Genomic DNA, 26,906 nt, shown 5'->3' with positions numbered 1-26,906 from the left:
AAGTCCAAATTGCAATATTAACTGGATATTCAATTTTTAGGCTCATAAGCAGCATGGAAAAAATTGCATTGTACAGGTTTATCTTGGTCCAGTGGCAAAAGTCACTATATGTAGATGCTAAGAATCAGAGGGAATCAAAACAAATCCTTTCCTAAATGAGTTAAAGCAAGAGGTTCTGAGTCATGCGATTAATCAGAAAGAGAACTGATCGAAAATCCATTAAAAGTTAAAAACAAAAAAAAAAACTTTAAAAAAAAAAAAGGATGGCCCAGTCAGATTGGATCGCAACTATGCTTTGTGTTTATGTTACTTCTTGATAGACCTCTAGGCCACCTGCCAAGGTATCTTGGTAGATTCCTGAACCAACATTGGTGTGTTAACTAACTTCTTAAGATGTAGAATGAATTTAGTTGTCACTGGGGATCTGTTAAGATTTAGAAATAAAGGCCCAGAAATTGATGGAATCTGTAACCTTTGTGAATTGAGGTCTAAAACAAACTGTTAAACATCTGTTGGACTGCCCCGGCACGAGCGCCCTGAGAAACAAGTACTTAACAGCAACTGGTTGGCAACAGAGGAATTTTGGTCACGTCTGTGGGAGGGGAACAAGACTTCTCTCCTTGGAGGTGCTCAGATTTCTAAAGGCGATTGAAATCTAAAGCGAGTTGAATGTACTGTATTTTTCTTTTTTTTTATCTGAAATACGATTTGTAAAAGTGCCAGGGTATTTGTGTTTTAAATGTGGTGTATTTTAATAGAATGAGAGAAGTATACTGGATGAGATAGTTATTTTTTTATATCTTTTTCTTCATTTTTTTCTTTTTCGTTGATTGGATTTTATTTAATATGTATAATTTATGTAATATTTTTTTATGGTTTGTGAAAAGACAAATTCTGACTAAGACACAAAAAAACTTGAGCTCGGTAGTGGCCATAGGTTCAAATGGATTGCGACACAAAGAGGTGAGGACCATGTTCAGATCCCATTTCAGGTGAGGCCTGGCTGTCGGAAAGAGGTGAAGACTACTTCCGAAGTGCCTCGATTAGCAGGTTTTCCAGTGAAATAGAGCAACTGTCCGTAGACAGATCAGCTGCAAGGGCTGATAAATATGTTCTGCACGATAAGCCATGGATGCCAGAGCCAGCAAGGTCTTATATAAAAGACAAGACACAGTCAATAGAAGCCTGTCGAGGATCAAGCTGTTTAGCTAGACACCAATGACAACAAAGCCATTTACTTTTGTACTGAAACCTCGTAGAAGGCTTATGGTGCTGCCTAAATTATGCACATATAATCCTCTGAAAGATTAAACTGCGCTAAGAACCTAAACTCTGGTAACGGGATGCAAAGCTGAAGGATTGTGGGGAGGGGTGCCACACCTTGCGATTGCTCTAGTGAAGGTCAGGAATCAGTGGCAAACTGACTGGATCGCATTTCGATAGGTGCTGCAGCTCCGAAAACCAGAACCTGGCACTCCTGAGCTTCCGCGGCGACCGATGAATCAACGGCAAAGGCATGATGGCATAAGCCTTCTGTTGTCCCAAGGAATCTTGAGGGCATCTCCCACGGAAGATGCTCGGAGACCGTCCCTGGAAGCATAGAGTGGTAGTTTCCGGTTTGTTACAGTCACAAAGAGGTCCACCGTTGGAGAAGCCCATTGCTGGAAAAGTCTGGTAATAACATGGCTTTTCATTTCCCATTCGTAATTCGCTGCAGACAGGGAATATGCTTCAACATTCATCTGACCCGGAATGTGCATGGTTTGTAGCTAGACGTTGTGCTGGACAGCCAATTCCGAATCTGGATAGTTCAATCCACCAGGGGAGGCGCCCAGATGGCCCCTTGCTTGTTGATGTAGAACATAGCTACAGAAGTGTCTGTGCAAATTCGCAACATTCTGTCGAGGATAGAAGGCTGGAAAGCTTTCATTGCTAGAAAGATTGAAGTTGGAAAGGTCGAAGCCAGTGCGCAGGCCAGCCTGGTAGGGTTCGGCCGCTGTAAACAGGTTCCACCACCCGAGGTCAAGAAGTTTCTGTACCTCAGCTCTGAGAGAGGAAGACCCAATCTGCTGAAGAGGAGGGTGAGAGAGTGGGGTATGAGGGAGGGGCAAGCGGAAGCCCACCCAGGCGACGGACAAAACTTATCAGTCGTCTGTGATGTCTGTCACGGCTCCAGATGAGACGATATACATCCTGCCACCAAAGTCTTGTGTGACCAATGGAAAACATCATTTGGATGGTTTGTCAACAGCAAGACCACCGGTTGCCGAAGAGGAGGCTGATGAGCGAGAAAAAAAAACGACGACTATGCCTTTGCTGCTTGCGACGAGGTGCACCAAAGGAACTTTCCACCTGGCGTGCTCGATGCTCCTGGAACCCTCAGAAACCTGAAGACCACCTTGTCTGGGTACCAGACCTCTGCGTACAAAGCGCTTGAGCTGGGGGTTTGTCAAGGACCGACAAAGATTTAGCCATTTGCGTGCTTGCCTTTGGTTTGATTTCCTCATCAGTGGGGGAGTAAGTACTTTGTCCTGAACCTCCTTCGAGAACTTTGTAGCATGCAACCATGCTTGGCGGGAGATGTTTACTCCCACCATAAAGCCCAGAGCAGAAGTGTCTACATGATGGGCCACAGTCTGCAACAGCTCCTGAGCCAGAACTCTGGCATCGGATAGGCCCTCCTTAAAATCTTCCAGCCTTTCCTGAGGGGTACATTCCTGAAATTCAGAAATCTCAATCCAAAGCTTGAGATTTGCCACTGCAAGGATATTGATATTTTATTTATATCACACTCGTACACAAGTGTTTCAGAGCGCGACAAGGCAAGGGAGGGGAACAGGGGAGAACAAAACAACGATCTTTCTAGGCCCAGTGACATTGAGAATGTGCAAGTACATGGGAGAGGGGGAGAAGTGGAAAGTGCAAAGCAAATGAGAAAGATAAATAATAATAAAGGCAACAAACAGTGGTAGTGCAGCCAGCAATTTGCAAGTGCTAGGTTTAAGCCAGCAGACAGGGTAGGCCTGATAAGTGCAGGAAGAAAAGAGGGGGGGGCTGTATGGGTACATATACAGACCCCAGTGCAAGGGGTGGCCTGGAGGCAGTGGGGGTGGGTGGCAGGTACCTGGACCCGGAGGACAGAGGGTGGCCAGGTGCACGGTGCCAAGAGAGAACAGATCAGCAGGGGAGAGGTGGAGCGAAGGCCGAAGAAAAGAGGAAGGTCTTGAGGTGCTTCCAGAACCAGAGTGGTTCTCCTCAAGTTTTAGAGTGGCAGGGAGGCTGTTCCGAGGGACCGAGGTAGATGTTCTGCAGGGCCCATTCACACATGCTGACCCCTAGGATGGACAACAGAGGGGACCTGGTACCCCCCCAGGCCCCGCTTGTTGACATAGTACATTCTGGTGGAGTTTTCGGTCTCGATCAGTTAGTTCCTATCCTTGATGAGAGGGAGGAAGGCCCCGAGGGCTAGCCAAGTGGCTTTGAGCTCCAGCGAGTTGAGGAGACTCCTGGCGGGTCCAGACTCCATGGATGCCCAGAGTGGCTCCCCAGCCCTCTAGGGAGGAGTCTGTGGTAATGGTGAGCTGCAGAGTCGGCTGCCGGAAGGGCCTGCCAGTCTGCAGATTGCAGTCCTTGGACCACGACGTGAGGTCCGAGTGGAGAGAAGGTGGTATGTTGACCAGCTCTGCTTGGGAGCCCCTCTCCTGATTCCATGAGGCAGCGAAGTGCAGCTACAGTCTCCTCATCCAGAGCCTTGTGTGTGGCACGGCTAAGAGGACCAATGCCATGATACCCAGTAGGTGCTGGTACCACCAAGCCGAAGTAACTGGCCTAGTAAGGAAGTGTGTGGTGGCCCTCTTGACGGCCGTAATCTTATCCTCCAAGGGAAACACCTTATTGGAGATCGTATCCCAGATGAGGCCCAGGAAGGGGAGGCTCTGCGTGGCCTGCAGCCGAGACTTCTTGAGGTTGATGGTAAACCACAGGTCGTGGAGTGAACTCATAAGCACAGAGGCGGTGTGCACAACCCTCCCGGGGATGTCGCCCTGATGAGCCAGTCGTCCAGGTACGGGTAGACATGGTGGCCCTGGGTCCTGAGGAGGGCTGCCTCTGCATTCATGAGTCTGGGAAATAGCCTGGGAGCTGAGTAGAGAGAGGCCAAAGGGTAGCACCTTGTACTGAAAACGACAGCCCATGATCCTGAAGATTAGGAAGGAGCGATGGGGCTGCCAAATTGGGACATGCAGGTAAGCGTTCTTCAGATCCAGAGAGCACATCCAGTCTCCCTTGTATAGTGTCTCTGCAATGAGTGCTAGCATAGCCATCTTGAATTTTCGAAGAATGGGGGGGGGAAGAGGTTGAGGGTGGAGAGGTCCAACACAACTCTCAGGCCAGCCTGGTGGTTCTTTTGTATGGTGAAAATCCTGGAATAGAAGCCCAATCCTCTCTGGGAGGCTGGTACTTCAACTGCTTGGCTCTCGAAGAGCGACCGGATCTCTGCCAACAGAGTTTCCATCCCAATCTGTGGGAGGAGAGGGAGGTATAAGTAGGCGATAACCCGTAGATACTACTGAGAGGAACCATGGGTTTGCGAAGTTCTGGCGCCAAAAAAGCACACAAAAGGCTAGCCTGCCCCCCACTAGAGGCACGTGGACCCAGAGGAACACATCATGCCTTTTTGCTCTCTGAGGCTGCTGCTGAGGTGGGGAACTAGAAGAAGCCCTTGCTTCCCCCACCTCCTTTTTTGTTGTTTGCGCCGGTGCCGACTTGGCGAGCGGTCAGGTTGTCTCGACCTCAGTTCCTGGAATCGCCCGAACTCGCCAAACACCTGCCCCTTAACGGAGCGTTGAAGCGACTGGCTGTACGCCTTGGGCATGGCTTTCTTAAGAATAGATAAAGTCTTTGCGGTATGCAAGCTGTTCTTATCCAATTCCTCATTGGTGGTAGAGTGGAAGAGGTTACTACCGTTGAAAGGAAGGTCCAATATGCAATGCGATCCAGGACGTCGGGGTTGAACTTAGTAGCCCAAAGCCAGGCTGTCCTACTCCAGTCTATGGCGATACAGATGGCACGGCAAGAGGGGTCGATGGCAAGAGGTGTCGATGTGGGCCACTGGACTCCATTATGTCCTGCGCTACCAGCTTGACTTCTCCTAGACCCGCCTTAAAGCGTGCCTGGCTCTGCGCCGGGAGTTCCGGAAGGAAGTCTGATATTTTCCGCCACAACTGCTGGTTAGCCGCTGCAAGCATGGCATCCGCGTTGGCTTGATGCAGGTACAGGGAGGTGTTGGAGTACAGCTTTTTCCCTAAGCCTCCAAGATCTTCTCCTCCATGCCTAGCAGCGCCGAGGACGACCGAGGCTTGGAGCAGAGTGACGCTGCAGCGATCGACAAGTGCGGCTGGGGGTGTGGTAACAGCAAGGGTGTACCCCCCCCTCCATCTGTCTTTACTTGGCATCGAGGCATCGATTGACAGGCAGGGCAGAGTGTGGCTTGAGCCAACCCTTCTTGGCCAGAGCGATGACATCCTTCTGCATCAGGACACCATTCTTGGTAGGGGGTCTTAGGGAGAGGACCTCTGCCAAGACCCCCCCCCCCCTCCTAGGGTTGCTCTACCTCAGGGTGAGGAAGGCCCAGATATCCTGCCAAACCTGCAAGCCTCTTGTGAAAGGCCTTCCCTGAAGATGGTGTGTCGGGGTCCTCCTCGTCTGTATCCGCCTGGGTATCGGGCTGGTCTGCTGCGTGAGGAGTGTTAGGCGCAGTGGGCTGCAGTGTGAAGACCGTAGCCGGAGGCTGCTGCTGAGGTTAGCTCGGAACTGGCTGCACTGATGGCGGATTCGAAGGAGCCAGCAGCATGGGCTGCGCTGGTGCCAGAGCCATGAGAGGAATGACTAGGCACCGGTGGAGTGACTTGAGGAAGCAAGTCCCTGGATGCATCACTTATGATGGGCCCCATTTGGGTGGTTCGCAACAGCCCCAAAAACCCTTCAAAGAACCTGTCTTTGTAGGCGGAAGGAGGCAGGGGACACTAACGGAGTGGCTGGGGGCTGCTGGGGCCGGAGCACACTCAGTCTAGGTTGCAGGGGGGTCCTGCCCTGCGCTACTGATGAATACACTGTAGGCCACATACCTGGTTGACACCAGTCCCACCTTGAAACTCGTTCACCCACCTGCTCTGTTCCTAGGAGTGGCATTGGAAGAGCGGCCATGTTGTCTGGCTGCGTGCCAGAGTCGTGGTGCATGGCCCCTCGGACACGGCCTCGCCCAAGACTATTGGTGTTGGAACATGAGGCCTATCCCGCACCTCAGGTCGAGGCCTGGAAGGCACATCGCCCTCGGCATTGACGATAGTGCTACGTGCAGGCGCCCCATCGGACATTGAGCCTGTACTAGGGTGTAACCCCTCTGGTGTAGACCCAGTAGAAGAACCTTGAGGTCCCTCAGCACTGAAACCGGTAGGGTCTGAAGACCCCCTCGGCCGTAAGGCTGGTAGCTGGATTAGCCTTGGTGCATGTGCTAGTAACAGAACCAGAGAGGTCCCTGGCGCTTGAGTTTCCTCAGGAAGGCGTTGCCCTTACGGGGTGCGATGGAAAGTAACGGTCCTCCTTTGGGCCTCGATTGCTGTTGGACAAACTTATTCAAGTCCTTTGGAGGCGACGCTTTGAAGAGTTCCCTCCACCTAGCTAACCTGTTCTTCAGTGCACACAGAGCCAGAGTCGCATGCCATGCAACCTTCCCAGCCGTGGTCAGGGCCAAGGCAGCAGAGGCAAAGAGTGTGGGTGTCAGACGTGGGGAAGAGTCCCCTGCAGGCTGGACACCTGCTGAAACCCGCTGAAGTCGACATGCGCCGGGGAGGAGTGTGATGCCGAAGGACCAAGTACCTAGATGACAAATAAAGACAAAATAATAAGAAGAAGAATCCGGGGAGGAGCGCGTGGAATTACATGGCAAGGCCAAACCCAGTAGCGCTGGGGAAATCGGTCCGTTCCCGTCAATGCGGAAAAGGGGACTGGGGAGTGGCGCCAGTGGGCGGAGTCAGGGTAGCGCATGCTCCCATGGCCGCACCCCTCCGTGCCTCTGAATTTATTGGGGAAGAAGGTTTTTCTGGTGAAAAAGGTCCCGTTTCTCATCCGTAGGAAGGGACACCCATACAGTATGGAAGAACGGGGACGGGACGAAGAGTACCAACATTTTCAAAAAGGGGCTCAGCACTGGTATGTAAAACCCCCAGCATTTAAAGGGTTAATGTACAAAAAGAAAAACTAGATCAACTACCATGAATAATCACCAAAACCAGGATCACGCACTTAAACGGACTGGGTTGGTTGGACACAGTCAAGCCTCTGTGGTCATCATTTTGGTAATAGCCACCCTTTATACTCACCATGACATCACAGGCATACGAGTGACGTCAAGTGCTTCACACAATGTAAATAAACTGGTCTTCCATATGAACGTCATTCACTAGAGCCACTCTACCAGATGAGAACCAACATACATTATAGTGGAGTAAGTTGAGGTAAGTGCTCCTGGTTTGGGGGATTATTGTTGATAGTTTTTCGTACATTAATGCCCAAGCTGGGGTTGTCTTTTCTGTTTATGCGTCTTCGGTTGCATACTTGCCCGATTCATTACTCAGATGTTTCTGAAACTTTAGTAACCCGTCTTTGACGAAGTTCTTGATAAGGTATTGTGAAGGGCTAATTATAATTATGTTTGGGAGATTTATACACACCTTCACGGTGGTCTCATTGTCTGGCCCTTAGACTCTAATTAGGACTACATGAGACCACCTAGTGGTCTCCAATACATGGAATTCCAAACTAGCCCTGAGGTGACATTTATTAGAGTTCGCTATCAGCAATTTTGTTAAGTAAGCTTTCAAATCATTTCATGGTGTGGCTAAACCTTGGTTGCACTTTCACCGGCACATGATACCATCAGGTGTTAATTGCCATCATAACCGGGATATTCCAGTGTGCCCACATTTGGGTTGTGATATTGCTGTATTTGTAGCAAAGCATAAGGGTCCCCCCCCTCCCCTCTCCCCAAGAATGTTTCTGCAAGGTAGGATATAGGATAGTGAACATGCTTCATTTCTTCATTTTTTTCCTACAGTTTATTTAATTTTCAAAAACAAAGGCACAATCATGCAGCAGATCCTGTGGCATTCAATAAAAACAGTATTACACAAAATATGTTCACAGTTGTGCTTGGCCAACCATAAGGGTAGGTCTGGGCAGGAGTCCTGAGAAGCGGTTCTGACAGCCATAAGTGACACTTGCTAGTACCTACAGAGTGAGAAGTTCAGGCTCTGCTAACAATACTTTCCATATGGCAAAAGCAGTAATTATGTTCGCACATGGGTATTCTAATCATAAAACAATCCATATCTGGGGTGGGGTTTCAGCAAGGTGTCCCTCATTCGGCTGAGTTCATTTAACTTTAAAAGAACAGCCATTAAGTACAGTAGAGCCATTTGTGGCCGTGGCAGACTTCTAGCAAGATCTAGCTAAATTCGACCTCTGGGGGTTGGATAGTGTATTCAAGTAGAAGGTGGCAAATGGGGACCAGACATACTGACATTTTGTTAAGGCCCCTTACAATATTGCAAGCATTCTCTCCATTGCCCATTTGTTCCACACCTTGGTCCACCAAAGGCCTATTGAGAGGCCCTCTACGTTTTTCCAACATTGGGCAATTGTTAAGATAGATTTCTGAACTCTGACCTGGAGGGGCAGAGGTTCAGAAGGCCAGCCTAGTTTCTTGGAACAGGGTAACCTCTGGACAAGCCAGACCAATCAGGGTAGCGACAGCGGGGGTCAAGACGAAGTCTCAAGAGGGGCGAGGGTGACTGAAAGACCTCAATGAGCACACAAAGCAAGGACACTTACAAATTACTCCAGACAGGTGTTATATTAAGAATATAGACATTTATTACAAGGCCTTTGTAAGATCGACCATAGCAAAGAATCACAATAATACTAAAGTAGCCCAACACATCACAATCAATACAATATATATACAAGACCGAGGAGTCTAAGGAGTTAGGAGCACGTTAAATGTAGACCACCTAGATGGGGAGGAAAACAGGCAGTGCAAGTAATCATTAGACCCAGTTAAACATCTGAAATACACCTCTTCAAGGGTCTCAGGCAGTTCAGGAAGGTGAATGAAGCGATGAAGAACAAGTCCCCACTACTCAAGCAAGGCCTCCACTTGTGGGCATAGGCAGGGTGAGTGCGGGATAGAGTCGCTATTTCGCAACAGCGGTAGAAAAGAAACAAGCTCCTGCGCGAGGGGCCACCGGTTGGGGTATGGACTACTCACCGGTACCAGACGCAGGCAGACCCAGACTTCTCCAGTTCAGTTCACGTTGCTGGCAGGTTCAGCTGCGATCATCAGGACGTCTCGACACCGTGTAGATTCCGTGTAGCAGGATGCAGGGTCGAGGGTGTCCCAAATGCAGCAGACGTGCACAGGTTGTTACCGCAGCAGGGCAACAAGGCAACCGCGTTTACTCTGGTCCGGGCGCACTCGTCTCACTTCAGACCTGGGAATGCCAAGTGTACGAATTTGGTGTGAGGGTGCTGTGGACGCAGAGTAAGCAGTAGACCAAGTTGAGGGCTTCCCCGAAACGGCAGCGGTGACGGAGCAAAGCGTCCTGCGTAAACTGGTCAGCCCACTGGTTGGCCCAGGGATACTTCCGAAGAGGCTTACTTGCAGGGTTTGATGAAGGTGCAGGGAATAGTAGATCCCACTATTCCAATGGGTCGAAGCGCCTTCGCAGACCTTCTAGGACGATCAGATGCAGAGGGGTCTCGCAGGGCGACAGCGGTTCAGGGTGCCAAACCTTCAGCGGGTCACCAGCAGTTCCTCGACTCAGCTTCTTGTTGCAGGATACTTGGCTCCTTATCCCTTGTTCGGTGTGAAGTCAGGAGATCGACATGGTAGTGGCGTTTTCAGCCTCCTCTTATCCAAAGTTCCCTTCGCGCCAAAACGGGGAGGACCCAATGGGAGATCTGCTCACAAACACTCACACCATACGTGGACCTATCACGGACCACGGTGGTCCCAGGCATTCAAGACACTCTAGACACTCTGGCACCCAGGATGTGTATTGGGAACAGTCATCCCAGCCCACATCCTGGAGGCATACACACAAGGCATGCAGAAGCCCACGAAAGCTTTGGGTTTCGGGGGAAAATGCATGACCAAATAAGGACTGACCCGGGTCGGCTCAACCTGGGGAAGGTCGGTCAGAGGACAGGACAAAGAACCTCGTGGCATGGCCATTTTGGAGCCAGGCCACTCATTTGTGCCAAACGCGGTAAGCGCGGATAACATGGCGAAAAAGGATTCAGAACACAAGAGAAACGAAAGCTGCCACCAGTCCTGTCCGTGACACACTTGCACAGTTCATAATAAGTCCAGCGAGAGTTTCTAGGACCTTTGGAATGACTAGAGACCCAAGAGCGCGGTAAAGTAAGTTACAGTGCACTCTTGTTTCATGTTGCACAAAAGCTGCAACATGAGGAAAGGACTAAGGGAAACGAAGTCTCCCAGTACCGACTGTCTTAAGGGCATGTCAGTTTCCCCATAAGAATTGAGCGAAAGCCCAGGAGTGCGGCGGAAGGCTGCGCTTCTCTGGCAAAGTCGTGATCAGGGTGTAAAACAGCAGCAAAAAATGTGGGGGTTGCCACATGGAGGGAAAATTACATACAATTATGAAATCTTTTCTAACAGCAATCGTGACCCTTGCTGCATTTAAGGCAATGATGGTGAAATGGGTTGTTCCTCTATTCTGCAAGCATTCCATAGTACAAGGATCAGCGGGTCTAGAGGCAGCTCTGTGCCAGTTTTTTTTTTTTTTTAGCTTGAATCTCTTTCCAAAAGAGATTAATGTTTGGGCATAGCCATCACATTTGACCCAGAATACCAGTTTTGCCATATCCTCTAAAACATTGTGAAGAGAAAACTGGTACGAAGCTGTATAGATGCTTTGGACTGTAGTACCATTTCAAATATATTTATACAGGCATTCCTCTATGTGGTGGTGCATCCTGAGGTCATGGCTGCTTTATCCCGTAGATACGCCCAGGTGCCTAATGAAATGTGTAGGCCCAATTCAAACTCCCATCTCCTCATACAAGGAAAGCTCTCTTTTCCACATCACCCGTCAAGGAGACGGTAGAGCCAAGATAGTTCCAGTCTTTGGATATCGTCTGATCGTCAACCCGAGAAGTTTGAGTGGTTTAGTTCCACCTTCTTTGGCAACTTCAGTTGTAAGCTGGTGACAAAGTTGGAAAAGAAATAAACCGGTCAGCCACGGAAAGGTTACACTTGGTTTTGGCTTCTAAAAATGTTTGCGGCTGGCCCTATAGACAGCAATCCCTTAAGGTTCCTCATGCCTCCCCTCCACCCACCTGCGGAAGGCTACGCAATTGCATCCCAGTATTAATTCTGGGTTGCCCAAGACGGGTGTAGGGTCCGAGGCCCGGACACACTCCTCACAGCCTTTGGGGGACCCATCCCAATAGGACAGTGAGTCAGAGGTTGATTCTCTCAGGTGACTCCCCTGTTTTGCAGGCCTCTTCTCCCAAGGCCAGCAAAACCGATAGTTGGGTTTTTGTGGCTGCTTGCTCAACCCGACTCCAATTTAGATATCTAAAGTTGGGGAACCATGAAAAGATATATGCAATTTGGGCAGAGCGCAAGTATCTGTGTAGGTCTGGGACCCAGATCCATCAAGAGCAGCTGCGTGGAACATGGCCCACTGAGTTATGTACAGTAGAAAGGGAGCCTGTGTACCCCCTGGGCCGATATTACATTTAGAATCCCCAGAGGAACGAAGACTCTTACTTAAAGAATGTTAAACCTGCTTCCACTGGCGCAAAGAAATACCCGGTCAAAACGTTCAACAAAATGTAACGGATATGGGTGTGGATGAAGATTTGGCAAATTTCATTTTGTTATGCCCATTTTATAAATGGGAGAAGATGAGATGAGACTTTTTTTGCACTAAATATAAGGTCTTATAAGGGGGCAATGTTTTAAATTTTTCATTGTACTAATCCACATTTTCTCTATGATCTGATGAATTATTTAGATCACTCTATATAGAAGAGACTTTACAAAACAAACCTGTGGGTGGGTCTATGAGGGAAGATCTAATTGCGATATTAAAAGCTGTAAAGGTTGTCGTTTTAGTAGGACCATGTTATATTTTACTGATATTTATACCCAGTATTTTTTTTTTATTACGTACTGGGTTGTGACTTAATGTATTTACCATGTTAATGGAGAAATCTGAATAAAACTATTAACTTAATGAAAAATTAGAGATTTGTGGAGTTCTCCCCTTCCATATAAAGCAGAATATTGCCCTCTGCAGTGGCTGCAGGATATACTTCAGGGTTTGAACTGTGAGGCTGCTGAACACAGTGATATGGGAGGGAATATTCCCTTTTAAGGCATGAATCTTCCCTTTCCAGCAGATGACTTGATTGGTCCAATGACCCACGTCCGATCTAAGAGGTTTGAGTAGGGAGGACACATTGTGTCGCATGAGATTTCACCTTTTGTTAGTTTGATCCCCAGATAGTGGAGAGTGGAGAACTGCAAAGACAAGGGTGATATTTAGGCAACTCTACTTGCTATACTTCATCAAGAGACCTGTTGCTTATTCAAAGTCAGAGAGCTGCGCCTCACTAATAGGAAGGAGGGAGGAGTCAGCCTCTGATAGGAACAGCATGACGTCATTCGAATATACAGCTATTTTATGCAGGACTTAATTGATCACTAAGCCCTTGAAGTCTGTATTCACTCAGATTTTATGCACGAATCACTCAATGAGGAGGTCAAAGAAATGGCGAGAGGACATCCCTGCCAAACTCTCCTAATCAAACCGCGAGGTGAGGCGGTTGTTGATTCTGAGCTTGGTGTTTGGGGTGCTAAGCATGGTGCTAGCACATGACTTGGGACCGAATCCCATGCCTGCCATTACCACCTGTAGGAACTGCCTGTCCACTTCATTGAAAGCTTAATTTGCTTCAAGTCCGACCAAGAATACAAGGCATCTGTTCCCGGGTGGCCCAATCTATCAAACTCGCAACCCTACGTATGTTCGTCTGTTGGGACAAGCCTGTGATGAACCCAGACTGAATTAATATTTTAGACAGCCGGGTAGCTAGGAACTTTGCAAAAAGTTTGGCACCTGCATTTTGGAAGACTATGGGCCTATAAGAAGAGTAGTAAGGGTTTTACCCGGTTTTAGGATGAGCATGGTTAAAGATTCTGCCATAGTGGAGGAGAATGTGCCACAGTTCAGGAAGAAGTTAAACAGTTTGGTAAGTTGTCATGTGATGTCTGGCAGGAAGGCTTTATAGAAGGATGGAATAAAACCATCTGGCCCAGGGGCTTTATGAAGGGGGAGGTTTTGCATAGTCAGCACCATTTCCTCCACTGACATGGGCCTCTCGACAAGGTCTTGTTTTTCGTCCGACAGCTAGGGTAGGGAAATCCCTTGCAGACTTCCCGGTATGCAGTCCCTGGGTTGGGGTTTCCACGCCATGATGAAAAACTGGTGTGCCCTTTCCATTTTTCACTTCCTCATTCATGTTTGCAAGGCCTGCGCCATCTACTAGTTCCGCAATATATAATTCTTACTGTGGCTTTTCAATTTGTAATTTAGGAGTTTGCTTGCCTTATTCCCCATGGGTCTAATAGCACAGTCGCATGTAAATTGGTGTCTGCGCCGTGCTGTCAGAGGTGTGCTTCTAGTTTACACAGGCTATCTGAAGGGCCCTGAAGGGCCCTCAGAGAGGTCTTGTTTTGAGAGCATCTCAAACTGTTTTACCTCAATCTAGAACTCCTTCGTACGCAAGCCGTGGATTTTGAAATTAGCCCCACGCGTACGGCTGTCTTGAAGGCATGCCAGATGGTGTTATGTTGATCTCAAATTAAGAGTTCATCAGGTCTACCATTTCCTGGCGGTTAACCAAGTCCCTCCGGGGCTTCTTTCATTCTTCCTTGGTAATTTTAAGGGACAGTTACATGCAATCTACTCATTAGGTTGGCCTCAACTGGAGAATGGTCCCTGATGCCTATATTAAACTCACTGAGGGGACTAGGGATGAGGCGATCAGAAGAATATTGTGGGCTACATTGACCCACTCAAAAGAATTCTCCAAAACCAAGCTGCACATCAGCAGAAACAGCAAAATTGCTGCGCTCGCTCCTTTGAGCACCACTGCTCCACACCAAAACTGCGTTTTCAGCTACAGAAAGATGGCTGCACCATCTTGCCAAGCACATATTGGGAAGGATGGCACAAGGGGCACACTGAGAAAGACCACCATTGTGTTCCTAGATGTACAAAAGAAGGGGAGTAAAAAAGCAGTGCTGCTTTGCTGCAAGCCCAAAGTTCCCATTGAAAAAGGGAAACATTTACATTTAAAATTGATGCAGCTCTTATTCTCTTGTCCTCCGATTCCTCATCACAATACTTTTATTAATGAGACCCTGCCATGCCCATTCACCTTTACATTTTGCTCCAGCAGACAAGAGCAGCATCCTGAATGACAGGCTGTTTAGTTCTGAAGGAAATAAAAGAAGCTTCATTTTGAGCCGCACAGGAAACTTTACTTTGAGTTACAAAGTGTCAAATACCTATAATTCAAAGAAACTCCAGCTCTCTCGGCTGTGTCAATTTCAGTGCATCTGTGTTCAAACAAATTGCTGCCTACAAGAAACTAACTATGGCTGCAAAACAATATTGGGTAGTCAGATGGAAAAGCCGAATTTGAAAGGAAAATGCCAGCTTTCACCACATGTGTCAAAATGGGCTTCTGCAAACCAAAGAAAATAAATGCTTGTTTTAAAAGTAAAAATGTTGAACAAATGTTGAACGGTGATTGGGCTGTGAATATATTTATTTATTTTCAGGACAAAAATAAACAAGATAAGTAATTATAAGGCAGTGGCTCCGTGGGGAAAGTGTGCTTAAAACAGGTTTCTGCTTGGAGGATGCTAGCAACAGAAGGCCCCTCACAGTAGATCCTAGAACACAAGTAATAGTTGCTACCTTTACAGACTTTGGTATGTGCTCCAGTCTCTTACAACAGTTTTTTTGGGACACAGATGTGCAAAGTGGATAAGGGGCAATAAATCTTCAATCAAGCTGGGAAACCCCCCCATCCTCCCTCTGGGGGAGGAGGGAGTTGGTGGTAGCTGAAGAGAAAAAAAAATGGTCCAGTGAAGGACAAAGGCCAGCCCATTTGCTTCCAAAGCCTATGTTATTAATAAAACTTGTAAGACTTATCTTTGCAACAGGACTTTGCAAAAATGTAAAAAGTTAACAGTTTAAATGTGATTTTATGGGCTTAAATTTAAGACGTTGTGGACTTCACTGCCATGTCGGGAACAGAAATGGCTGAGAATTGGGTATTCTAAGGAAAGTATACCGGATGCCAGTGCGAATTTTAATGCTGACATGCCCAATGATAATCCACACGTGTAAAATTATAGAATTTTAGGCAGACTATCTCACACTAAAAATGAACAAAAATTATAAGAAGAGTGAAACAATTTCTTACAGACTGCAGAGTTGAACTGGCATGTGCCGCATAAAATATGTAACTTGCTTACGTAATTTGTTAAAATGCTACCACTATACAAATGTACCATTTATGTCAAAACTGGATTTTAGCTAAAGTAACTGTGGGAGGTTCTGGCCATTGTAAAATGCACATCATAAATCTGACACCATGCCCTTGAAACCCAACCAGCTGAGAGAAAGGCGTCAACCATTACCCCTGACCAATCCAGTTGTTTAGAGGCGTGCTTAGCTAAGCCTGCCCCACCACATCATCTGATGTAACCATGCTTTATAAATAAGAATGGTTGACAGCACTCTAGACAGACTTTTTCCTGAATTTCTTGCGCCTGCATTCCTGATCTTCTACCTCCATCTAGCCAAACTCCAGATCCCACTGCAAAACCAAAGCACAGCCGACTCCAGACCCCACTGCAAGGCGAAAGCATTGCCGACCATCCCAGCAAGGCCTCAATCCTGAAACCCCACTAAAAATCCCAATACTCAAAAGGGAGATACTCTGGTATTCTTTTGCGAAGCATCCTGAAACCAGACCGGCTTTTTGCCCACTAACTGCATGCCCGCTGCAAGCCTGCCATCCAGCTGTCCCGATTATCCGGTGACCAGACCTTTGCCCAGCTGTCTTTTGCCAGGAGAGTCCGCTATCCGGTGACCAGAATCTTGTATGACCAGAACCGGTTGACTGTCCAAAATCCCAGATTCAAAAGTGGACTGAGTATCCCACCTCCCTTGACACAGTCTACCGCATCTTGACTCTAGCCTTTGTTCCACTCTCTAAACAACCCTATCCATACCCTGATAACTTGTATAGACTGTTCTAATTCTCTGTGCACCCTGTCCTTGATTTTCTAAGTGCTAGCGCCAACTCTATTAATTCTGTCTTGTGTAGATCATAAGCCCTTAGTCATATTTTGAGTAATCAAACTAATTTCCACATAAAGTTGTACGCTGGGGTGAGAAGGTTGACGTCACCAATTAACCTTGGATCTTACTGTGTCCCTCTTTAACAATATAGTCTAAATAATTTAGTTTAAGTAAAATTTGTCTTTCAAAACCGATTCTCATTTTTAATTGCTTTAATTTCCCTAAAACAAGCCTCATTCTACCTTCCAAATCTCTCTCAATTCACCAGCTATACCCCTCCTTTCACTTCTACATTATCACTGTGCTGTCCATCTATTCCCCAGACCAAAAACCGCATTCGAATTCAGTGTTTTTCGCCCGTTTTCTGTAAATAAAATGTTTAACATTTAAAGCTGAAAAAGTGTAAATGCAACTTTCCCATGTGTGAATTCGGCTGTACTGGGATTTCAATTTTAACTTGCTTTGTGAACTGGATGCTTTTGTCTGATGGTTGATAGTGATATAACATCCATAATACTGTGCTAAAACATATGCCTCTCATTATTTCAGCACACATACAATTCATTATTAACAAAATCCGAGTGTCATTTTAGGGCTTTGCAAAGGGTTTTGGCCTCTTATTTTGTGAGGGAAGGATTTTGATTCGGTTTGCTGCCTCTTATCCCCCGACTACCTGCTGCTTCTTTCTATCCACTCAGAATTTGATTATTTGTGGGTTGAGGGAACATTTCAGGGGGAAACCTTAACTTGGGTGGTATCTGTTCTAATTCAAAAAGTGCTCCAATTAATTTGTGCTTTGGATAGGTTCTACTAGAACGTTAACTAAGTGCATTGCTTACCTTTCCATTGTCATTATCACCCCATGATTGCTGCCCAATATTAAAATGTGTGAATTCTAAAAATAAAATATTGTATTTTCACCAACCGGCCTGGTTCCTGGTCAATTGTGACACAGGGTATTTGTAAAAAGGGGGTGCGAGACGGGTCGGGTACCGGCTCAATTTGAATTAGTTGAAATTAAAGAAAAAGCATTCCTATTGAGCACCACATTCGGGGCTAAAACCCAGTGTCCTGGTCCGGTGTGTGATGCCTGGTTGGGACTCTTAATATCTATTTCGGGTATGCCCCTTAACGACATGGGAGAACAAGCTATAGTCTCTCTCCTCCCTCTGCTGGAAGTGACAAACATTTACATTCAAGTCACTCATGAGCTGCAGAACAGCATGGGCACATTTAAAGCCTGTGCAACACCATGTTAAAGTCCCCTCCTATTATCAAGAGGTCCTGGAGACTAGATCAGTAAAGATTTGGTAGTGCATCTCATTCGGGGCATAATCCGTTACCAGTCGTTAAATGTTCGAACAATGTTGCCTTGCTCATGAGGGAACCTCTGGGGTCTCAAAGGACTGCATGCTTGGTGAATGGTACGTCTCTAGCCAGCAGGATGGCAACTCCACATTTCATCCCACCTCTTGGCAAAGAACTGCACCCAAGAAGGATTTAGAGCACATTTGCGGCCAGTTGTTCCTCAATAGGGGAGTCGCTGGAAACATCACAAACAGTGTGTCGGATGTATTGGGATAGGAGGGAGAGAGTTCCTCAGTGTTTCGAGAGCGTAGTGGAGCCCCTGAATGTTAAAAGGAGTCATTTCGCACCTCAACCAGTTTTGTGTTGATGTAGGCAATTGTATATTGTGTCTTTTGCTTTCTCCCTTTGTTCAAAGTCAACTGATCCTCTGTGAGAGAATTGGTTTCCTACCCGCTCGCATGAAAAAAACAATAGAATTGGTGGAAAATGCATCTGTTAAGGAGTGTAGAGTGCAACTAGAAAGTTGGAACAAACAGTAAAACACAAAAATCTGAAGTTCGAGCCTTTGAGCAGCCTTGCTCATCCTGGCTCTCCTGGGCATTTTGTGGAGGGAGGACCACCCCTGTCCACAATATATTAGTTACATGAGTCGATCTCTGTGTTGTTCCTTGGGTCATACATCTTCGTTAAGTGTCGGTGCAGCATGTTATTTCGGGTTGATGGTGCGACTTTCTTTCAAGCTTTTCCATTTGCCCATGCCCGTCCTCCTGGAGCACTCCTGACAAGTGATCCAGTCTCCCTGTCTTCTGGGTGGAGCAAGGCCTTCGCTTTGTGAGGGAAAGACAGACCACCTTCTCCAGTAATATGTGAAGGGGAGGGTGACTGACATACTTCATGGCTTGTCTGGGTCATGCTGACCCTGTACCCATATGCTCCAAACAAGAGCCTTTGCCCCAGCCATGATGTTCTCCCCAATGCAGAGTCGCCTCATGGCAGTTATTGGGCAGATCTCCCCCTCGTGTGGTGCATTACAAATGTTCTGCGGGTCAGGTTGGGTTCAGGCCCGGGCAGGGGACCATATAGGGAGCTTTTCTTCCTATCGAGAAACTGGCTCAGGGGCAATAGCAAGGATCATCCTACCAGCACGGCCTTAGCTTCACCATCAGTATGGGCCTGCAGGGCTGGCGGACGTCCATGGGATCTTCATCTGTGGCAGGCATGGGTCTACACTAGGGGAGGCCTACAGGAGCAGCAAGTGCCCAGGGGCTTCTCAGTCTCTGCCCGTCTCCTCCGGGTGGGAGCCAGCCCCCGCCACCCCGGCAGCTTTCCGAGCACTCACCCCATCCACGGCCCGATTCTCGTCTCAGGTAGAGATGCTGTGCCACGGCTTCTCAGCGTCTCGGCCCAGCAGCTGCAGGAGTGGCTGGCCTACACATACGCCCAGCGCGATTCTCCGTTGCCCTGGCCCCCTTCACCACTTTGCTGGGGGAAGTACAGCTATCCAGACCGTACATATTTGGTCGAGGAGCCTGCCGTCTTCATGGAGCTCAGTCAGTTAGCAGCCGCCATTGTGCCCCCAGAGCCACGCCCCTATGCTTCATTTCTATAGCAAACCAGGCTAGCTTGCATGCTTGTTAATGAAAGGTGGAACCATTTTAAGGTCACTGTATCTAGAAGGCGAGCGCTACATTTGAAATAATTGAACGTAGAAAAAATAAAAACACTAGACTCTTAACAAGATATATGGTGGCCCAAGCAAGTGATTAAACATGATAAAGACTTTACACCTTTTATTCAGATTCTCTAGATCCCTTGGGGTAGAGATGGACAGTCCTAGGAATGCAACTAAAACAGCAACTCTATACTATATAAGGTGAAGATTAGGGCAACTAAGCATTGATTCAATAGATTAGGCCCCCCCCTTCCACAGTTCATAGGAGAGCCAGAGTAGATCTTTAGTCTTAACAAGGCCTCATCTCGAAGACAGTTCATCTAATTAAACAGAACCAAAAGGACGGCCATCAAAAAAGAAAACAAATCCTACTCTTAAGTCCTTAGCCTTCTGGCTACTCTAGACCATGGGTTTTACAGGTCTCCTTCCAAGACTTTTGGTTTTCCATGCAGTGGATAATTACCCCTACCCTCCCTCTTACCATAGTACTTATCAGGCCGTAGATATGTTGAAAGCCCTCCTGCCACATGCCGGTTGTTCCACCCTTTCTCCTGAGGTTTCTGGAGGAGGGGCACGCATGCAGTCTTCCAGTTCCCAAAATAGGGGAAGTTGCTCTCATTTCTTCAGGGGTCTTTCAACATAGTTATTTGCAGCTTTAAAGGTCACTTAGGGTTCACATTCCCTCGGTTTCAAGCAAGATACCTTGATTCCATCCATGTCCTTTGCGATACTCTCTGCCAGAGCTTTTCCTACCCTCTTTATAGTGCTTAGAGAGGGGCATAGTCTCTTTTCTTCATCCGCAAAGGTAGTTCCCAGTGTTCATTACAACTACGATTCAATTGCTTCTCTCCTTTATTCAAACCGTCAATTTATGAACTTCTAATTGACTGTTCCATGATCTTAGAGTCTCTTTTCCAACACCCATTTCGGCAAAAGAGTTAACTGCTGGTATGGCTCTTTGTGCAATCATTGAATCACTTGGTGCCCGAAGTACACGATGTGTCTCTCTGGCTGTTGATCGGAGTTTGTCCGCCCAAGCCCTGGTCTTCTTGCTCTTTCTTCAGCACTTGCCTAAAGACATTACACAGATGCTGCAAGTCTGCTGTCCACATCTAGTCTCCCACATGCCTGTATTGTGAGACTTGGCAAAGCCGAGGGATCACACTCTTTAGTAAACGCAGTACCCTCCATCAATTCTTCCATGGTTATCTCCTGCTGGCCTTTACCATTCTAACCTTTCCAGACTGGTGGTGGATGTACTCTGGGATCTGTAGTCTGCCCATTCCTGTTCTGCCCCAATGCGGTGGAGGAATAGTTCTAAAGTAGCAGGCATACAGGATCCTGCCTCCTCCACTTTCAGGTAAGAGCTTCGGGTAATGGTTACTCTCACACGTTAGAGTGAGTTCTATGGACTCACATTTAGCTGTGAAAACTAACAATGGGTGGTCTGACCAAGTGAAATTATTTTGGTTGACTAGATTTAAAAAAAAAAGGAATGGATAAGTTATGGTAGAAATTTGCCAAACTGGAGTGATCATTTAAAATGACCAAATGCTTGATGAGCAGTAATAACCCAAGGAGAAAGAAACGCGTCTAATAAATCTATCAGAATAGTTTTCGCTCTTAGTTCTTATAAACAAAATGTATATGCAGCTATTATTGTAGGCCTTCCCATAATATGTTTAAGCAACAGTAATTCACTGGCCAATTACATTTTTGTAGTTTCATTCCACATCAACATTTTAAGTTTTCTGTAAAGTACATTATATGAATACAGGTCTAAAATCGCGGCTATCTTGAAAATACTACTTACAGACTCTGTTTCACTAACAAGAAACTGGTGAAACCTTTCCAATTGTGGACACTTTCGTAGGTTCTTCCGGCTCAGGTTTGTGTGCCACGCAAGCTCTTCGGGATACCTAAAATATTACAGAGTGATTACAGATCATCTAGCATTCACTTTAGCAAGGTGGGTAAACAGCAAGTTTAACTTCATCAATTAATAAATTGGTTTAGATAAACTATTACATTTATGCAAAGAATCCTGTGAAATGCAAGTGCATGCTTAGATAAATAATTCAAAGATGAGCAATCCTGTAACACGATGTAAACTTCTTTTTGAGCGCTTCAATTCTCTAAGAGTACTAAAGACTTTTTTGCTAAGGAAATTACATTTTCAAAAAATGAATGCATACACAGAACTGAACCAGTGCGACTACTGGTGCCGGTGTACATTCAAAAAGATGTAAAGGCGAGTTCTGAAGCAGCACACTTTAATTAAATGCTACAAGGAAAGCTTGAAGGAGACCGCATAAACACTCAAAAAGCATCTGATTCACAGGTGTAGTTGCTGTCTTTTCATCCAGATAGAAACTTTTCCATTCCTAGATTATAGGGATTTGCACTGTGCACCACGGACATTTGCATGTTCTGCAGATGCTCTGGCCAGTATTCAAGAGATTGGGTGTGCTTGGTTTGTTGGGAGGAGAGACATAGGCATGCTTGTAGTGCTTTGTGTTGAGGTTGCAGAAGTACCCCAAACTCTATGTGCTTAGCAGAGTGCACAGAGGGCAGAGTTTATGGCAGGCCTTGCTGGTGGGACTTTGTATTTCTGCAGAGTACATTCGTACGGTGACACCCTCACTACAAGTGTTCTGTTAGCTGCGCGGAGTACACAGGCGAAAGCACAGTTTCTGGCACTTCCTGGCGAGTACCTGCTTAATCCTTTGAGAGGAAGGTAAGCCTTTTATGCTCGCCTTGATAGGGTGGTAGTATAGTAGGTTGCTATGGCATCTCCCCCAGCGATGAGATAATCTCAGGAGAGCTCCTGCGACAAATGTAATTTCACTTGAGTATCATAAGGCATTGTCGTAATATGAATCATTACTGGCAGGCGCTTGCTGGCCAGCAAAGAACTTCAGTTAAAATGTGAAGAAACACTGCAAAACATTGGACACCCGAAGTCCTGTTAGTGAGTCCAGACCGAGGCAAATGATTACCAGCAATTTGCTGGCAGTCGCTGTGAAACAGCCAGTGGCAATTAATCGGAATGGTAATGGGGTTGAAAGGAAGTGGAAATACTCCTACGTCCCTTCCCCTTTCCTCCATACTTATGGGACATCTCTCCGTCCTGTGGGACAGGACCGGAGCACTTTGTAAAAAGCATCCAAATTTTTCCAAAAATGTGTCCTTCCTCCCTTTCCTGTGCGGGGCCCGGCACGCGGCTGTAACCCCGCCCACCTTTGCTCCGCCCCGCACATCGCCCCTCAGTCCTTTTCTCCGCTCGATCGGGGCCGGACGCACTTGCATCCTCAGAAGATTTTCTTTCCCGTTTTCCTCTCTGGCTCTCGCTAGAGTTTGTCTTCTAGTCTGTCTATGTCTTTTAAATTAGACTTTCCAGACTGTTCTTCGTGTCATCGTCGCTTTGCGAGGGCGTATCCCCATCCTCTTTGTTTAGAGTGTTTGGGTCCGGAAACCGTTGGGACTCCTGTTTTTACTGTGACTCCCTTTCGGTCCGGGCTCTTCAACTTCGGTTGGAACGGTGAGAGGAGGTGTTCCGACACACTCCATCTCATTTTCAGGCGTTCATCGACGAGAAGAAGAAACGCCCGGTAAGGTCTTTACTTTTCAGAGCACCCTGGCCGGGGGATACCTTCCCGGGTTCCTCTCGAGCCGGTAGGGGCGTTGATCGCTCTGTCACCGGGGTTTGCCCTGAGGTGTCTGTAGGGCCTAAATTCTACTGGAGTTCTCTGAGGGTCTCTGTAAGGGGCCTGTGTACACCGGAGTAACTTCCGAGGCCCCTCCTGTGGGGGCTGTGTGTAGACCCAGTTCTGCTGAGTCACAGGGTACCGGAGCTTGCTCTGAGGCCTCTTTCGGCTTCCCTCAAAACAAGACCCGGGTGCGCCCCGAGGCCTTGGCTGGGCTTGTGTTTACCGAACGGATGTTCGAGGCCCGTGCCGACAAGGCTATTACCGGGCCTAGGCCCGAGGTCCCTCGTACCGAGGTCAAGGCTACCAACAGTTCTGAAGGGCCGGGCAGGGCCCTGTCGGTGAAAGCGGTTTCTCACCGTTCCCGCTCTTGTGGTGAAACCAGATCTGTTGAGGGGGCAAAGAAGCTAAGTTCTTCTTTTACCGGCAGTGCCGAGGTCCTTCCTTCGAAGGCTCAGTTGGCGGTTGGTGTGTCACAGAAACATTCCAGGCCTCATAGTACCGGCTCTGCCGAGGTTCCTTATGTTAAGGCTAAAATTAAGACCCCTGATCCATCGACGGGGACCCCTGCCTCACCTCCTCACGTGCCGCAGTTCCCCTCAGATGAAGACAAAATGGCAGCCGTTCCCGCCACGACCACGGTGGCCATTTTAGGTACTACCCCTACAACTACGCCATCGGCCCCTGGTGTAGGGTTCAGTCTTTTGGGTGAACCTAAGGTCACTTGTGCGTATCCTTACCGGCCCGTTTATGATTGGAACGCCCGGATCCCTCTTCCGCACAATGTTTTGTTGCCTGCAGGGGCGGCCCCTTTGATTTATGTGGATACGTCGGCGGAGGGCCCGGCGTGGCACCCTTCTCCGTTATGTCCCTGGATTTGTCCACCTCATGAGAGGCCTCCTCAGGTTCCGAAGGACGCTTTTTTCGGTAAATTTCAAGCGCTTATGCGCACCGACCCCATGAGGGAGTATTTCAAGGGGCTTTTTAAGGAAATTTGTCCACCAGCGCCCCCGGCTCCACCCGTTCCTCTGGTGGTTCCGCCGGCACCTCCTTTGCCCGTGGTGCCTGCCCCTGCTCTTCCGCCTTTTCCACCGGTGTCCCCAGTGAACAAGGCAGTGCCTGACACGGTTCAGCAGGATCCTGACCTGTCAGATGACCCTCAAGGCGAGCAGGACAACGAGGACCTTCCCCGCTCTGTTAGAGCTTTTCATGACCGGGTACTTGACATGATGAATTTCTTAGATGTTCCGGTTCCCGAGGCACCTGCTCCACAGGAGGGCGTGCTTTCTGGGGCGTTCACCCTGTCTCCTTTGGAGCGTACCGGCCTTTTCCTGCAGAAGGATGTTCTGGCCGAGGTCCGAAGAGTTTGGGGAAAAGCCACACTCAGGACTTTTTGTCAATAAAAAGATTGACGCGAGGTACAGGCTGCATTCTTCGGAAGAAGTGGCCTTGTCGTCTTGTCCGCCTGCCTCCTCCACAGTGGTGGCTGCAGCTACGTTGCAATACAGGCCTGCAGCATCCTCCTTCGCGACGGCTACTCAGGTCTTGGGAAAGCTGGACAACCTCCTGGACTCCCTAGGGAGGAAAATCTTTGCCAATTCGGCCTTGCAGCTCAGGCAGGCCAATGCAGAATTGATTTTGGCAGGAGCCAACATGGGAATGTGGAGAGGGCTGTCTGAGTTTGAGGAGCACATTCCGGTCGAGAAGTTGGAGGATTTCAGAGGAGGCCTTTCCAATGCCAGGGTCTTGGCTCAGGATCTACTGGAGGCTGCGGCTCATCATGTAGACACCTCGGCTCGGTGTCTGATGCTTGGGGTTGATACCTCGCGGCAAGCGTGGCTGCATGCCACCAAGTTCTCGAAGGAGGTGCAAGACAAGGTTCTGGACCTTCCATTTGATGGTAAGGAGCTGTTTCACTCTTCTACTGATGTAGAGCTCACCAAAACCAAAGATTTAGACGGCTAAATCATTGTCTGTTCTGGTTAAAGCTCCCTTCAAGTCTCAAAGGCCGTTGTCGCAAGGTCGACCTTCCTCTGGATTTAGGGGTTTCCTTGACCGCAAATCTCGCAGAGTGGATACTCCTGCGGGGAATAACCGCCGTAGACAACAGCGTATGCGGTTTTTCTCCCGCTCCTCTGCCTCCTCATCAGGTTCAGGTGGCACCGCCACCGATAAGCCTGCCAAATGAGGCGTTTCCGCGCTCGCACGAGACCCCGGTGGGAGGACGCATTGCGTCTCATTGGGAGGCGTGGCAGGCCATCACAGAAGACAGATGGGTCTTGTCAGTCGCTCGAGCGGGTTTCCGCTTACTTTTACCCCCTACCCCACCACTCAACCCCCCCTTTTCAGCTGTCGGGGTCACCCCGGGCTCACCCTCCCTCAAGGCCGAGGTTCAGAAACTTCTGCACCTCAGCTGTGGAACCCGTTCCCCTTGGGGAGCGAGGGGAGTACTTCTACTCCCGGCTATTTACGGTCCCCAAACCCAACCAGGCTGGCCTGCGCACCATCCTAGACCTTTCCCAGTTCAATCTTTTCCTACCCCAAGAGGAATTAAAGATGATCACGCCGAGCCAGATACGCTCCTCCTTGCAGATGGGCGATTGGCTCAGCGTTGTGGATTTTCAGGACGCGTACATGCATATCCTGATTAGGAACCACAAAGGAGATATCTCCGCTTCTCTTTGGGAGAGGAGCACTTCCAGTTTCGAGTGCTTCCTTTTGGCTCAGCTCGCCGCCGCGTGTCTTCACGAAGATGTCAGTGATTGTGGCCTAACTTCGTCTCCAGAGTATCCATATTTGGATGACTGGCTCTTATGCGGGGGTGCGCCCCGAGGCCTTGGTGCTACCGAACGGATGTTGAGGTCAGCGCGAGTAAGACTGTTACCGGACCTGGGTCCGAGGTCCCTCGTACAGAGGCTAAAGCTACCAACATTTCTGAGGGTCTTGCAAGGCCTTATCGGTGAAGACTGTTTCTCACCGTTCCTGCTCTTGCGGCGACACCAGATCTGTTGAGGGGGCAAAGAAGGGAAATTCTTCTTTTACCGGAAGTGCCAAGGTCCTTCCTGAGAAGGCTAATTTGGTGGTTGGTATGTCGCAGAAACATTCCAGGCCTCATAGTACCGGCTCTGCCGAGGTTCCTTATGTTAAGGCTAAAGTTAAGACTCCTGATCCATCGACGGGGACCCCTGCCTCACTTCCTCATGTGCCGCAGTTCCCCTCAGGTGATGTCAAAATGGCGCCCGTTCCCGCCACGACCGTGGCGGCCATTTTGAACGCTACCCCTACAGCTGCGCCATCGGCCTCAGGTGCAGGGCTGGTTTCTCAGCCTTGTGTGCACCCTTATCGGTCAGTTTATGAACGGAATGCTCGGATACCCCTTCTGCACAATTTTTTGTTGCCTGCGGGGTGGGCACCTTTGGTTGATCTGTCCATCCAGATATAGGAGTGGCCCATGCTTCATGGCGTCTGGCTGCTTGCGGTGCACATCCCGGGCCAGCTGAATGTCACAGCGGATACCCTCAGCCGGCTGACAGTGGTCAGCTACGAGTGTGAGTTGAAGGCGGAGATCCGCTCATGGATTTTCTTGCGTTGGGGCACACCGGAGGTGGACCTCTTTGCTACGGTGGTAAACAAGAAGCTTCCTCGGAATGCCTCCAGAGGGGGGCTGAGAGCCTTCTCTCTGGGGGATGCTCTCGAGATTCCATGGCACAACATGAGAGCTTACGCCTTCCCGCCTCTGCCTCT

General features: G+C 48.3%; 1 protein-coding gene across 1 annotated transcript in view; it reads right to left on the bottom strand.

Annotated features, from left to right (window-relative positions):
- NSUN2 (NOP2/Sun RNA methyltransferase 2) overlaps positions 1–26,906 on the bottom strand; it is a 1,120,965-nt gene that overhangs the window by 909,289 nt on the left and 184,770 nt on the right. The window contains exon 4 of the mRNA XM_069613723.1: positions 21,269–21,374. Coding sequence (XP_069469824.1) covers positions 21,269–21,374 — 106 coding nt within the window. The remainder of the gene's footprint in view (positions 1–21,268; positions 21,375–26,906) is intronic.

This window comes from Ambystoma mexicanum, chromosome 5p (genome assembly GCF_040938575.1).
Source record: "Ambystoma mexicanum isolate Mex_15411 chromosome 5p, UKY_AmexF1_1, whole genome shotgun sequence".
Classification (NCBI taxonomy): domain Eukaryota; kingdom Metazoa; phylum Chordata; class Amphibia; order Caudata; family Ambystomatidae; genus Ambystoma; species Ambystoma mexicanum.
Note: the sequence above shows the minus strand (reverse complement) of the source record. Positions and strands in the feature narration are given on the sequence as shown.